The following is a 16,410-nucleotide window of genomic DNA, read 5'->3' on the forward strand; positions in this document are numbered from 1 at the left end:
CACTATTGAGTTTGTGTACTGAAACAACAATGGCCTTGCATCTCATGCTTGTGGAAAATGTGAAAAAATGTCTTTGGTCTAGAAAATGTATGAGGAAGAATATGAAGAATATCATCTATATGCTCACCCGATTAAAATTTTCGCACACATATATACATTTTTATTGTCTGTTTTGAATGAATATCCTTATCTCATATGATTATGTTTGTTTCACTTAGACTCTTCATGACTCTATTGGATGCTTTCATAAAATTTCTCGTAGAATCAAGAATGAGGTTTTCTCTTTGTACATGTTAGATCATGAATTAGTACCATTCTTCAAAAATGATCTAATTGTTTCACTTTCTATTTTCGGAATGGAATATTTACATAATCCCCATGAATAGGGTTAAATGTTGTTCCATGGTATTTGTGTGATATTCCTCCTTAATTTTAAGCAGTACTTGAGAGTAGGGGTGTTCAAAAGAACCGACTGGAACCGGAACCGGCGAATACCCTGGGTTTGGTTCCGGTTCCTACCCAGAACCAATCGTCGATAGGTAGGTTCCGGTTCCAAATTTTTGGAACCGTTATTGTGCGGTTTCGGTTCCGATTCCTATAGTTAGGAACCAGAACCAGGAACCAGGAACCAAGACTAATATGAAATAAAATTAAAGATTATGGGGGTTAATAAAAGCTTTTATAGAAAAAATAATGTGAATACATTTATATTTATATTTCATAACATTTAAAGTAAGTTGGTTTGACTTCCGAGAATCTACCTTTACAAAGTAATGGAGTTTGTAATTTTTGAATTTATAATTTGTAATTTTATTTTTGTTAACAAGTGCCAGGTGGGGGGGTATTTGTATGTTTTTAAGGGTTTTTTTGCCATTTTAAAAACTTTTGGGGGGTCATGAATTTTTCAGGGTACCCAGAACCGGAACCGGAACCGGAACCGTTGTTACAGGTTCTGGTTCTTGGTACCCAAGAACCGACATAGTCGATTTTTCCGGTTTCGGTTTTGGTTCCTTCAAAAAGTGCGGGGTATCGGGAACCGAACACCCCTACTTGAGAGGGTTTAAGTGATCTATGAATTATGTTTCATTTTTCGTTTCTTTTATGTACTAAGTCACTAAGTGGGAGATTCCCCTCGACGACCATTATTAACTTCTTCCCCCATGGGCTCTTTCCCATGTCGCCTCCTGGAATCAACTTGTCTTCTAACTTCACGCCCATGAGTCTCATATTTGGAATTTGCTAACCCCTTTCTCATATTTGGAAGGCGTGTTTATACAAGTTTACACCAAAGGAAGTAGAGAGAAATATGGGATTGCCATCAGACTTGGAAAGTGATTTCGTGATTTTAGTGATTGTACGCTGGGATCGCGCAGTTATTGATTCGTTCTTATCCCTCCCGAGATGTTCGAGATAAGGCTTATCCCTTAGTCTGTCAAACAACTGTATTGGATGGTCGCTACGAGGTTATGCTAAGTTACACTTCAAGATTCCATGACCTTGAGATCACATTGATCTACTGATTTCCGGGCTACCGAGACTTTCGAGCTTACAAAAAAAATCACACACAACAGATATTAAAGTAGAGGTCATGATTTGAATCTCTCATGTATTAAACCCTTCTATATTTGGGTTGGTCGTTCTGTCTGAATTTGGGCTTGGTTTATGTAACACGTGAAGATGCCTCTTACATAGCTTAATTCCTTTTTCAGCTTAAGCTTTTAGATCAAGTTGTTTATCAACAAAATTGTTGTTGAAATTTTTTTATAATTTCAATTTCTTGTGGTCTTTCTTGCTTTTAATATAAGTAATCAGTTTATGCATGCTTAAAGTTAAATGTTTCGCACTTAAATAATATTTTTATAAAGGAGATTAAATTAATAGTAATCATTTCGATTAAGCATTATTGACGTTATAAAAGTAGTTGTGTTCTCGATTGACATAAGAAAATTTTAATCAATAAGCAAACACTGATTATAAATGTTTAACATTAAAATTCATGGATTCCCTTGAAATTAACTTGGCTTCTATGAGAATCATGATTAAACATTATTAAAATTGTCTCATAAAATTTGTGGTTCATAGGATTAGGATGGAAAATTTAATCAATAAACAACAAACGAATGTTAAATAAATACATAATGATCCATTGAATAAGAGAAATTAATTGAAAGAATTAGCATGTCAAAATATTGAGAGAAAAGTTCAAGATTCTATCTCATATTTCATTAATTCTCTTGCAGAATATGATGCGTTGAAAAATTAGAATAGAAAAAGTCTTATAGCTATAAATTTGTTCTCTCTTCTAATTGATTCCATCTATTATTGGAAGTATAGTCTCTAATGAACTTCAAATCCGACTTCGCTGCCTCATGGCACACCTCTAATAATAGTCTCTAATAAGCAACATAAAAACTAATCTTATAAATGAAGTTTTAAGTAGAAAGAGATATGGACCTAATGTTGTTTGCTACAATACTTTAATGAGATAGTATTGCAAGAACAAAGAAGTCAACGAAGTTCTTAGTCTTCATGATCAAGAGAAGATTTTAGAAGGAATTAGGCCTAATGTGATTATAAATAACAATTTGTTAACTTGCCTTTTTCTTAAAGCTAATGTAAAAGATGTACAGAAATTAGTTGGTGAGATGCAACTTAATGGTTTTACCTTATTCTTGGACACATAGCATTTTCAATGGACTTTGCAAGAATAGATGTGTTTGGGAAGAAGTGGAAATGTTTCATACTTTAGTAAAAAGTAAAAAACAATATCCCCCAAATTTTTAATATATCACGTTCGATTATGTGAAATATCGATTTTGGTATATTTGAAAGTTTGAAGAACAAATAGAAAAAAAAAAAAAATATTTATATATCATTGTAAAATAAATACAAAGTTCTATAGCATGATTTATTTAAATCTTATAATTTTATTAAAAAAAAATGGTAAAATTGAAAACTTATATAGATTGGTTTTTGTTTGATCAACTGGATACTTTTGGATTTAGTAGAAAACCACCTCAAACCGAAAAACACCTGAACGTGGATTTACATTTTTAACATTCAAGTGAACAATTTTCGAAATCATAAAGGTGGTTTGAACAGGAAAGATGGATACTTGACATAAGTTTGTGAAATTTGTCAAAACATTTCTCTTTAATGCATTTGCCTTTTGCAATGACCGTACTTTGGAAAAAACGACCCACAAAAACACTCTTCATACATGGCTTTGAGATTTAGATCCCTATTTCGTTCGTCTTCAATCTCTCAAAACCCATCTTCGAAAGTTAATGTTTTATTTTTGTTAGCTCACCTACACAACCTCACATCTTCAAGCTCTAAAAACGAAGTTCCATATTCTTTCAAAAAACCCCTTGAACGATCCTCACTTGCTAAATTCCTCGAAGAAAATTGTCGATCAGGTTGCTTTACTCTGAATGAAGCATTGTAATTTTTTTATTACATGATTAATATGAAACCCCTTTCTCCAATTTCATCATTCACTACTTTGTTTAGTGCACTAGCTAAGAAGAAGCATCATCATGAAGTGATTTCGCTATATAAGCTGTTGAATTCAACTGGGTTGTCTCCTAATTTAAGATCTTTGAATGTTTTGATGAATTGCTTGTGTAATATTGAAAGGGTTTCGGATAGTTTTGCAGTTTTTGGGGGGATTTTGAAGAAGGGTTTTAGCCCAAATGTCATGACTTTTAATTGTTTGATTAAAGGTCTGTGTGTAGAGAGAAAGATTATGGAATCAATGGAATTGTTTAAGAAAATGATTGATGTTGGTTGTAGGGCTAATGTGATCACTTGTAACACTTTCATTGGTGGATTGTGTAAAACGGAGAAAATAAGTGTTGCCATTAATTTGCTTGAAGAGATGGTTAATGGGAATAAAGAATCTAGTGTTATTTGTAGGCCCAATGTTGTTACTTATAGTATTATAATTGATGGTCTTTGTAAGGCTGGATTGGTTGAGAAAGCCAGACAACTATTGTTGGAACATATGATTCAGAGAGGTGTGGTTTCTAACATTTATACTTACGCCATTTTAATAAATGGTTATTGCTTGGCCGATAGAATTGGTGATGCAAAGGAGTTGTTTGATTCTATAACTAGAAAGGGGTATAGACCTGATGTTGTTTGCTACAATACTTTAATCAATTGGTATTGCAAGAATAAAGAAGTCAATGAAGCTCTTAGTCTTTATCGAGAGATGATTTCAGAAGGAATTAGGCCTAATGTGATTACATATAACACCTTGTTAACTGGCTTTTTTCTTATAGCAAAGGTGAAAGATGCACGGAATTTAGTTGGTGAGATGCGACTTAACGATGTTTTCCCTGATTCTTGGACATATGACATTTTCATTAATGGACTTTGCAAGAACGGATGTGTTTTGGAAGCATTGGAAATGTTTAATGCTCTAGTAAATAATAAGTTTGCAGTTAGCATTGTAGGTTTGAGTTCCCTCATTGATGGATTATGTAAAACAAAGAGGTTGGGAACTGCTTGGGACCTATTTCAGAAATTTTCTCTTCATGGAAACCTGGTGCCAGACATTGTAACATATAACATTTTGATCAATGGGCTGTGTAAAAATGGACAACTAGAAATGGCAAATGAGTTGTTGTCATATATGGAGGAAAATGGTTGTGCTCCAGATGTAGTCACATTTAATATGCTTATGTTTGGTTTCCTCAAGAATAATGAGATACCAAAAGTTGTTGAACTCCTTCATAAGATGGTGGAGAGAAATGTGGAGCCGACTGAATGTACAATGTCCTTAGTCATGCAATTACTAATGAAGGCCGAAAATTATAGTGAATGTTTGAACGAGCTTCCTCAATTTCCGGTCCAAAAGCGAAATTGAAGTTTACGTGATAAAACTTTAGTGAGTATTAAACTTTTTTTCGGAGCAGAATCCTGCAAAAGTTCATCCAGCTGCCCAAATGCTCTATATTGGTTACGGTAAGCAGAAGGTTTAGTAAACACTTTTGTCTGTTCGAATTTGATGGGGATGGTGATGGGGATGATTGAGAATGATAGCTTTCCTGATCAAACATACGATACGTGATCTGTCTCTGTTGTAAGTACATATATTGGAGGTGGCAGCATTGCAGGTTGCGTTTGGATTTGCACATGTAGTAGATCTTAAGGGTTTGAGGATTATTTTTGGTGTAAATTTCAGTAAGCAAAAGTTGTATATGAGGAATTGTGGAATGGTTCTTACTTCAACTACGACAATAATGGTAGCCGCTCAAGTTCATCTATTCAAGCTAATCAGTTTACTGGACAATGGTATGTTGCAACTGATTAACTTCATTCATTGATATTCTCAATTATCCAGGCCTGATAAATCTTGATTTATTTATAGTGTTTCACATGTTTCTGTTTCTCAATATATATTCTTTTTTAGTTCAGATCTGATAAGACTAGAACTTACCAGGTGTGTCTCTAATGTAGTTATGCACGAGCATGTGCTCTTTCAGCGATAGTTGATGAAGACAAAGCAAAAAGAGCATTAGAGAAGGTTTTTCCCTAGAATATCTTAAAGAATATGGATGCACAACAGGGGCCGGTCAATGGGATCTACCTGTTGGAACAGTTAAAATGACAACATTGTAGTCGAGAAAAATATGGTCTGGTGTTTCATATGCAGTTGCTGTAACGATGATCGTGGGGATTTGGTCGATATGGGATTTCAAATTGCCATTGAAATCTATGAAGCAGCATGGTCTGAAAATGCACTCGTGTAAGAACCCCTAAGTTTATTTAAAGCTGTTATCTTATAGCTTAGTTAATAGGCTGTTAACTAAGGTATGAGTTTGTGTTTTTTAGATCTAAATCTATCTCAAATCTGTATAGATTTCATTTCATCATCTGTTTTGTCAGTTCATTTATTTTTTTTGGTGGATGTACCGTTTAACCATTTTCTAGTAGATTCTTGATGTTGTGAAATGTTGGACAAAACTCCTGTAGTTATAATGTCTAGTTGATAATATTTTTGCCCCTTAGGTGATGGAGGGGGAGAAGAATATCATAGATAGGATTCTATATAGGGTGATAGAGAGAAATTAATAGGTTAAGAGGAGAAATCAAGAAAGGGATACCAAGGACTCAAATACTCGACCCTAAAATGTAGAAGATAAGGACTAAATACCCATTTGCATCTTTCCTTTACGTGCTGCATCATTAGGTTACTGCCTTTAGGATAAATTTCTTTTTATCCTAAAGGTAGTAATGCTGGATAGGCAAATACAGAGAGATAATTCTTATGTTTTTAAATTTTTTTCAGGCAACTTCTGAAGATCTGAAAAAATTCTGTAGCAATGTTGCTATGGTTTAATCTATTCGAATTCTGCAAGACAAGTTCACCGGAAAGTCAAGGGTATGACTCTCTTTCTCTCTTTCTCTCATTCATTATTTTTCAATGTTCTTTGTGCGTTATGCTTCAAATCAAAAAGGGAAAGCTATCCACTAGACCTTCCATGTGCACATCAGTCTTACAGTCAAATCCTTATTTAACATTGCCTGGCCTTTAAACTTCAACATATGTACGCATAATGTGGACTGTACCACAGAAATTAGCCCTAAGAAACTAATTTTAATGAGACTGGGAGATCAGCATGGCTAATATTTCGGGGAGATAGAAACTGCTAAATGCAGTCCATTCTTTTTGATCAAATTTCTCAAGGGTGCTTACTGAAACTTATATTTTATTACTTCCTTTCATGCTATCAGTAAATCATTTAGTTCTTACGCTTTTGCTTTTAAGATGAATGTCCTTGCCAGGGACGATTACGCAGTCTCAAATAAACCTGCTGAAGGGTTGAATTCCATAATTATGGTAAAATTGCTTAATTTTCTAAGTATAAAGAGTCTTAACTGTCTAAGAGCATATTTCTTCATTTTGATAGCAAGTGATATGCTTAGGAGACTCAGAGATACACATACCTAGATGAAATGTCAGGAGGAGGAAGAGGAGGAGGAGGAGGTCTGTGTTGGAAAGATGTTAATGGCGGAGGATGCATTAATCTGGCAGAGAAGAAGAAGAATGTGTTTGGGTTTGTTTACAAGAATTTCAACTCTTTGGGGACATATCTAATTTTTAAAAGATTACACAATCATTCATTAATCCTATACCCCTAATCATGTTTAATTAAGCTTAATAAAAAATAGCCATTTAGTTAACATTTAACAAACTATATCCTTTTATTAATTTTAACTTAAAATTGCCTTTTAGTAAAATCCCCCAAATCACACACAACAGATATTAAAGTAGAGGTCATGATTTGAATCTCCATGTATTCATCCTGCTATATTTGGGTTGGTCTTTTCTGTCTGAATTTGGCTTGGTTTATTAACACGAAGATGCCTCTTACAAGCTTAATCCTTTTAGCTTAAGCTTTTAGTCAAGTTGTTTATCAACAAAATTGTTGTTGAAATTTCGTTATAATTTCAATTTCTGGTGGTCTTTCTTGCTTTTAATTAAGTAATCAGTTTATGCATGCTTAAAGTTAATGTTTGCACTTAAATAATATTTTATAAAGAGATTAAATTAATAGTATTTTGATAAAGCATTATTGAAGTTATAAAAGTAGTTGTTTCGATTGACTAAGAAAATTTTAATAATAGCAAACACTGATAAAATTGTAACATAAAATTCATGGATTCCCTTGAAATACTTGGCTAATTGTATCTACATAAAATTATTAAATTAATATATCAATTCTATAATATTAAATTGTGTCATAGATAACATAAAACAAGAGAAAGATAGAAATTTAATCAATAAAACAAGAATGTTAAATAAATACTAATGATCCATCACTACATTGAATAAGAGAAATTAATGAAAGAATTAGCATGTAAAACATTGAGAGAAAAGTTCAAGATTCTATCTCATATTTCATTAATTCTCTCGCAGAATATGATGCGTTGAAAAATTAGAATAGAAAATTCTTATAGCTATAAATTTTTCTTCTTTCTAATGATTCCATATTATTGGAAATGTATCTCTAATGAACTCAAATCCGACTTCGCTCCTTGTATGCACTCTAATAAACAACATAAAAACTATCTTAAAATGAAGAAGTTTTATAGAAAGGGTATGACCTAATGTTGTTGCTACAATACTTTAATCAAGATAGTATTGCAAGAATAAAGAAGTCAACGAAGTTCTTAGTTTATCAAAGAAGATTTAGAAGGAATTAGGCCTAATGTGATTATAAATACACAATTGTTAACTTTGCATTTTGCAATTGATCGACTTTGCAAGAAAAGGTGTTCGAAGAAGTGGAATGTTTCATACGTTTAGTAAATAATATGAGATTTTGGTATATTGAAAGTTAGAAGAACAAATAAAAAAAATTTATATATCATTGTAAAATAATACAAAGTTCTAGCTTTATTAAATCTTATAATTTATTAAAAAAAAAGGTAAAATTGAATACTTATATAAATTGGTTTTTTTTGATCAACTGATATTTTGGATTTAGTAGAAAACCACCTCAAACGAAAAACACCTAGTGGATTACATTTTTAACTCAAGTACATTTTCGAAATCATAAAGGTGGTTTGAATAGGAAAATGGATCTACATAAGTTTGCAATTTGAAAACCTTAAAGGTTTGTTTGTGAAATTTGTCAAAACATTTCTCTTTAATGCATTTGCCTTTTGCAATGACCTTACTTCGGAAAAAACCCACAAACCACTCTTCTATGGTTTGAGATTCAGATCCCTATTTCGTTCGTCTTCAATCTCTCAAAACCCATCTTCGAGTTAAGTTTTATTTTTGTTAGCTCACTTACACAACCTCACATCTTCAAGCTCCAAAAATGAGTTTCTATTCTTTCAAAAAACCCCTTGAACGATCCTCACTTGCTAATTCCTCGAAGAAAATTGTGATCAGGTAGCTTACTCTGAATGAAGCATTGTACTTTTTTTTATACTGATTAATATGAAACCCCTTTCTCCATTTCATCATTCACTACTTTGTTTAGTGCACTAGCTAAGAAGAAGCATCATATGAAGTGATTTGCTATATAAGCTGTTGAATTCAACTGGTTGTCTCCTGATTTAAGATCTTTGATTGTTTTGATGAATTGCTTGTGTAATTGAAGGGTTTTGGATAGTTTTGCGGTTTTGGGGGGGATTTTGAAGAAGGGTTTTGCCAAATGCCTGACTTTTAATTTTTTGATTAAAGGTCTGTGTGTAGAGAGAAAGATTATGGAATCAATGGAATTGTTTAAGAAATATTGTTGTTGTTGGGCTAATGTGATCACTTGCAACACTTTGATTGTGTATTTGTAAAACAGAGAAATAAGTGTTGCCATTAAGTTGCTTGAAGAGATGGTTAATGGAATAAAGAATCTGGTGTTATTTGTAGGCCAATGTTGTACTTATAGTATATAATTGATGGTCTTTGTAAGGTGGATTGGTTGAGAAGGCTAGACAACATTTTGGAACTATGATTCAGAGAGTTGGTTCCTACATTTATACTTCACCATTTTAAACGGTTATTGCTTGGCGATAGAATTGGGATGCAGGAGTTGTGATTCTATACTAAAAGAGGGTATGAACCTGATGTTGTTTGCTAACTACTTTAATCAATTGGTATTGCAAGAATAGAAGTCAATGAAGCTCTTAGTCTTTATCGAGAGATGATTTAGAAGGAAGTGCCTATTTGATTACATTAACACCTTGTTAACTGGCTTTTTTCTTAGCAAGGTGAAAAGATCCAGATTAGTTGGTGAGATGCGACTTAAATGTTTTTCCTAATTCTTGGACATATAGCATTTTCATTAATGGCTTTGCAAGATGGTATTTTTGGAAGCATTGGAAATGTTTAATGCTCTAGTAATATAAGTTTGCAGTTAGCATTGAAATTTTTCAGTTGACGGAACAAGGGTTGTAGTAAAATTATCTGACTCCGTACGACGCTTATGGAACCACCGTGACAATGTCCTCTGGATTGCATCAAAAAGTGCAACTATTGGAAACTCTCTTTCTATTAACAACTTCGAATTTATTGACTTTTTTATTTTTGTGGTCATGACATCAAACCTTCTTCCAGGAAAGTAAGCTTTACTCCATCGCTCGAAACCAGCATCATGCTCAAGATACTTAGCAACTCTATCATCCTTGATTCAGATTTGCTGGAAGTGCTCCTCGAACTTATCAACGATAAGCTTTTGCTGCCATGTAGTATGTCTAAAGGAGGTCAGTACAATTAAACTTTTGTTTTATGTTCTCACCAAGGTGCCTCATACAGAATCCGTGATGTGCTTGAGGGTAAATAGTGGCAATCCCCTTCCTTATAGAGTTGTGCCTATCAGATATTATGCACAACTCGTCACTGTCAGGCACTATCGTACGTAATTGCTGAAAAAACCAAGTCCATGACTTGTCATTTTCAGAGTCAACCATATACCATGCAACAGGATATGTGTGATTCTCGCTCTCCTATGCAGTGGCCACCAACAATGTACCTCCATACTTTCCTGTCAGAAAGCAACCATCAACAGCCAACACCTTTCTCATGTTTACAAAACCCCTTATAGCATAACCGTAAGCAACAAAAAAATATTTAAACATCATATTCCTATCCCACTTCAAAGTCGTCTTCCTACCTTGGTTTGTCAGCTTAAGCATATAACGGTACACTTCTAATACTACGTACCCATGCTCCGACGTGCCCCTCACAAATTCTTGTGCATGTTGTTTCCCTTTCTAGCATTTCTAGTAACTAACAGCATATCCCAACTCTATGCGCACAAGTCTCTAAATGTCTTTAGGAGATGGACCTTTCCCTTTAACGAACTGATTTTGACAAATGTCCAATAACATTAGCGGAGGCTTGTCGATGCTTACCTGAAATATGTCTCAAACCACATGTGTGGTCACGGGTATATGTGCTAAGAATAAATTTTTCAAACTCCACCAACCTTCTACAATAAACCCGTCACTTGCACTTTCAGTCACGACATGCAACCGTCACAACCAATGAATTTGACTTTTTGGTGATCAACTCAAAATTAACTCTCACGGCAGCAAGTTTTAGCTTCCTCACCACTTCCTCTTTGTTGTCAAATAAATACCCTATGCGCAACTCCGATCCATCCATAAAAACATGAGCTGATTCACTACCTGTAATTGCCCCCTCTAAACCTGCATAAACAACCATAGTGTTCTCTTCCTCACAAACTACACCTTCTGCATAATTTGTATTTAAAGGAATCTCAACATCTGTGGGAACATATACAGGGTCCTCCTCCTCAACATTTTCATTCTGTCGCCTATGACCAATCACTTCTACAGTGTCCTCCTCACCACCGAATTCACCGCTTACTCTTGAATTTTCAACTAACAAATCAATGCCCTCGTAGTTCAAATTAAAACTAGGAAAATCTCCCCCAACTTCCTCGTTATCCCCTTCCTTTAAACCAACTTCCAACGGTTTTTCTATAAAAGAAACCCTTAAAATCGGCCTCGAACCATTATCGACCACATCAATCATATATAACTTCACACTTTCATCCGACTTTAATATCGCAGGAGGTACCTTTTAATGTTCAGGAACTTTGATTAAAACATACTTCAGAACTATATCACTATGTGAGCAACACAAATCACCTCTTCTAATTATTTCATCAATCAACTCATCAAAACTAACCACTATGCTCTCAACAATTGGTATAACTTCTTTGCTCTTCCCAATCCACTTCCAACTACTTTCTTTCTCCACCCACTCACCAAAATATTCAATACCCAAAACAACTTGTCCCATGTCTAATAATAGCCAACTACCTATAATGCAAGAAAAAAAATATTCTTAACTGATGTACTAAGGGTTGAAATATTTTAAAAAGTATCTGTACAGTCGCTTGATAGATCTGGTGTATCACTTAAGCAATCTAGTATATCGTTTACTAGATCGCTTAAAACAATATAATGGATCGCTTAAGCAATCCAGTATAAATAAGCATGATCACTTAAGTCATCTTATGCCATTTACTGATCACTATACACCAAACTTTTAGCAGATCACTACTTGATTGCTTAAGCCATCTATCTGCTGCATTACCAAACGTACCAGATCGCTTAAGCGATCTATTTGCTACATTACCAGACATACCAGATCGTTTAAGTGATCCATCATATCCAGAACACATTTTCAGTCATCTCCACCTACAATCGATCCATCATACCCAAGAAAATAAATACCCAGAACAAATTTTTAACAAATTTCACTCCTTTCAACTTGCATTACATCAAACACAACCCAACAACCTAAACAACTAAATCAAAATCATAACCCAAATCCAATCCATCATTAAATCTTTGTAAATTGAAATATAAAATCAAAAGGGGAGATACACATACCTAGATGAAATGTCAGGAGGAGGAAGAGGAGGAGGAGGAGGATCTGTGTTGGAAAAGATGTTAATGGCGGAGGAATGCATTAATCTGGCAGGAGGAAGAAGAAGAATGTGTTTGGGTTTGTTTACAAGAATTTCAACTCTTTGGGGACATATCTAATTTTTAAAAGATTACACAATCATTCATTAATCCTAATTAACCCCTAATCATGTTTAATTAAGCTTAATAAAAAATAAGGCCATTTAGTTAACATTTACAAACTATATAGCCTTTTAATTAAATTTTAACTTAAAATTGCCTTTTAGTAAAATCCCCCCAAGAATCACACACAACAGATATTAAAGTAGAGGTCATGATTTGAATCTCTCATGTATTGCATCCTGCTATATTTGGGTTGGTCTTTCTGTCTGAATTTGGCCTTGGTTTATATAACACAAGAAGATGCCTCTTACAGAGCTTAATACCTTTTTAAGCTTAAGCTTTTAGGTCAAGTTGTTTATCAACAAAATTATTGTTGAAATTTCGTTATAATTTCAATTTCTTGTGGTCTTTCTTGCTTTTAATGTAAGTAATCAGTTTATGCATGCTTAAAGTTAAATGTTTCGCACTTAAATAATATTTTTATAAAGGAGATTAAATTAATAGTAATCATTTTGATAAAGCATTATTGAAGTTATAAAAGTAGTTGTATTCTCGATTGACGTAAGAAAATTTTAATTAATAAGCAAACACTGATTACAAATATTTAACATTAAAATTCATGGATTCCCTTGAAATTAACTTGGCTTGAAGATGTGAGGTTGTGTAAGTGAGCTAACAAAAATAAAACATTAACTTTCGAAGATGGGTTTTGAGAGATTGAAGATGAACGAAATAGGGATCTGAATCTCAAAGCCATGTATGAAGAGTGTTTTTGTGGTTCATATGATTAACATAAAAACAAAGACGAGAAGATAGAAAATTTAATCAATAAAAAACAAACGAATGTTAAATAAATACATAATGATCCATCCACTACCACTGAATAAGAGAAATTAATTGAAAGAATTAGCATGTGAAAACATTGAGAGAAAAGTTCAAGATTCTATCTCATATTTCATTAATTCTCTCGCAGAATATGATGCGTTGAAAAATTAAAATAGAAAAGTCTTATAGCTATAAAAATTTTCTCTCTTCTAATTGATTCCATCCATTATTGGAAATGTAGTCTCTAATGAACTTCAAATCCGACTTCACTACCTTGTGATGCACCTCTAATAAACAACATAAAAATTGATCTTATAAATGAAGAAGTTTTAACTAGAAAGGGATATTGACCTAATGTTGTCTGCTACAATACTTTAATCAGATGGTATTGCAAGAATAAAGAAGTCAACGAAGTTCTTAGTATTTATCAAGAGAAGATTTAGAAGGAATTAGGCCCAATGTGATTATAAATAACAATTTGTTAACTTGCATTTTCATTGATAGACTTTGCAAGAAAAGATGTGTTTCGGAAGAAGTGGAAATGTTTCATACTTTAGTAAATAATAGAGATTTTGGTATATTTAAAAGTTAGAAGAACAAATATAAAAAAAATAAAATTTATATATCATTGTAAAATAAATACAAAGTTCGTTTAAATCTTATAATTTTATTAAAAAAAGGGTAAAATTGAAAACTTATATAAATTGGTTTGTTTGATCAACTAGATAATTTTGGATTTAGTAGAAAACCACCTCAAACTGAAAAACACCTTAATGTGGATTTACATTTTTAACATTCAAGTCAACAATTTTCGAAATCATAAAGGTGGTTTGAATAGGAAAGATGGATACTCAACATAAGTTTGCAATTTTGAAAACCTTAAAGGTTGTTTGTGAAATTTGTCAAAACATTTCTCTTTAATGCATTTGCCTTTTGCAATGACCTTACTTCGGAAAAAATGACCCACAAAAACACTCTTCGTATGGCTTTGAGATTCAGATCCCTATTTCGTTCGTCTTCAATCTCTCAAAACCCATCTTCGAAAGTTAAAGTTTTATTTTTGTTAGCTCACTTACACAACCTCACATCTTCAAGCTCCAAAAATGAAGTTTCATATTCTTTCAAAAGACCCCTTGAACGATCCTCACTTGCTAAGTTCCTCGAAGAAAATTGTTGATTAGGTAGCCTTACTCTGAATGAAGCATTGTACTTTTTTTATTACATGATTAATATGAAACCCCTTTCTCCATTTCATCATTCACTACTTGTTTAGTGCACTAGCTAAGAAGAAGCTCATTATAAGTGATTTTGCTATATAAGCTATTGAATTCAACTGGGTTGTCTCCGATTTAAGATCTTTGATTTTTTGATGAATTGCTTGTGTATATTGAAGGGGTTTTGGATAGTTTTGCGTTTTTGGGGGGATTTTGAAGAAGGGTTTAGCCCATGCCATGACTTTTAATTGTTTGATTAAAGGTCTGTGTGTAGAGAGAAGGATTATGGAATCAATGGAATTGTTTAAGAAAATTATTGTTGTTTGTTGTATGGCTAATGTGATCACTTGCAACACTTTGATTGTGTTTATGTAAAACAGAGAAATAAGTGTTGCCATTAAGTTGCTTGAAGAGATGGTTAATGGTAATAAAAATCTGGTGTTATTTGTAGGCCAAATGTTGTTACTTATAGTATTATAATTGATGGTCTTTGTAAGGTTGGATTGGTTGAGAAGGCTAGACAACTATTTTGGAACATAGATTTAGAGAGGTGTGGTTCCTGACATTATACTTTCACCATTTTGATAAACGGTTATTGCTTGGCAGATAGATTGGCGATGCAAGGGTTGTTTTGATTCTATAACTAGAAAGGGGTATGGGGCTTGATGTTGTTTGCTATACTACTTTAAAATTGGTATTGCAAGAAAAGAGTCAATGAAGCTCTTAGTCTTTATCGGAGATGATTTCAGAAGGAATTAGGCCTGAGTGATTACATTAGCACCTTGTTTAACTGGCTTTTTTTCTTATAGCTAAGGTGAAAAACCTGGAATTTAGTTTGGTGAGATGCGACTTAATATGTTTTTCCTATTCTTGGACATATAGCATTTTCATTAATGGACTCTGTAAGAACGGATGTGTTTTGGAGCATTGGAAATGTTTATTCTCTAGTAATAATAAGTTTGCAGTTAGCATTGAAGGTTTGATTCCCTCTTTGATGGATTATGTAAAACATGGAGATTCGAAAATGCTTGGGACCTATTTCTGAAATTTTCTCTTCATGGAAACCGGTGCCAGACTTGTTTAACATATAAATTTTGATCAATGGGCTGTGTAAAAATGGACACACTAGAAATGGCTAATGAGTTGTTGTCATATATGGAGGAAAAAGTTGTGCTCCAAATGATTCACATTTACTACGCTTATGTTTGGTTTCCTCAAGAATAATGAGATACCAAAGTTGTTGAACTCCTTCATAATGTGGTGGAGAGAAATGTGAAGCCGACTGAATGTACAATGTCCTTAGTCATGCAGTTACTAATGAAGGCCGAAAATTATAGTGAATGTTTGAACGAACTTCCTCATTTCGATCCAAAGCAAATTGAAGTTTACGTGATAAAAACTTTAGTGAGTATCAAACTTTTTTCGAGCAAATCCTGCAAAAGTTAATCCACTTGGCCAAATGCTCTATATTGGTTACGTTAAGCAGAAAGGTTCAGTAAACACTTTTATCTATTCGAATTTGATAGGGATAGTGATGGGATTATTGAGAATGATAGCTTTCCCGATCAGACATACGTATGTGATCTGTCCTGTTGTATACATATATTGGAGGTGGCAGCATTACAGTTGCGTGTGGATTTGCACATGTAGTAGATCTTAATGGTTTGAGGATTATTTTTGGTGTAATATCAGTAAGCAAAGTTGTATATGAGGAATTGTGGAATGGTTCTACTTCAACTACGACAATAACGGTAGACGCTTAAGTTCATCTATTCAAGCTAATCAGTTTTACTGGACAATGGTATGTTGCAAACTGATTAACTTCATTCATTAATATTCTCAATTA

At 33.4% G+C, this 16,410-nt stretch overlaps 1 protein-coding gene across 4 annotated transcripts; it reads left to right on the forward strand.

Annotated features, from left to right (window-relative positions):
• The first annotated feature begins 3,995 nt into the window (after positions 1-3,995).
• Positions 3,996-6,325, forward strand: LOC116105108 (pentatricopeptide repeat-containing protein At3g22470, mitochondrial-like). 4 transcript variants are annotated; one of them, XM_031391531.1, is made up of 3 exons: positions 3,996-5,301; positions 5,467-5,755; positions 6,299-6,325. In XM_031391531.1, the coding sequence occupies exon 1, from the start codon at positions 4,007-4,009 to the stop codon at positions 4,871-4,873; it is 867 nt and encodes a 288-aa protein (XP_031247391.1). In that variant the 5' UTR covers positions 3,996-4,006; the 3' UTR covers positions 4,874-5,301; positions 5,467-5,755; positions 6,299-6,325. The 4 variants fall into 4 exon arrangements, with proteins under 4 accessions (XP_031247391.1, XP_031247393.1, XP_031247392.1 ...); XM_031391533.1 differs by lacking the exon at positions 6,299-6,325 and having other exon boundaries at positions 5,420-5,967; XM_031391532.1 differs by lacking the exon at positions 6,299-6,325 and having other exon boundaries at positions 5,450-5,967.
• Positions 6,326-16,410: the final 10,085 nt, after the last annotated feature.

The sequence above is a fragment of the Pistacia vera genome, unplaced genomic scaffold (assembly GCF_008641045.1).
Source record: "Pistacia vera cultivar Batoury unplaced genomic scaffold, PisVer_v2 Contig492, whole genome shotgun sequence".
Classification (NCBI taxonomy): Eukaryota; Viridiplantae; Streptophyta; class Magnoliopsida; order Sapindales; family Anacardiaceae; genus Pistacia; species Pistacia vera.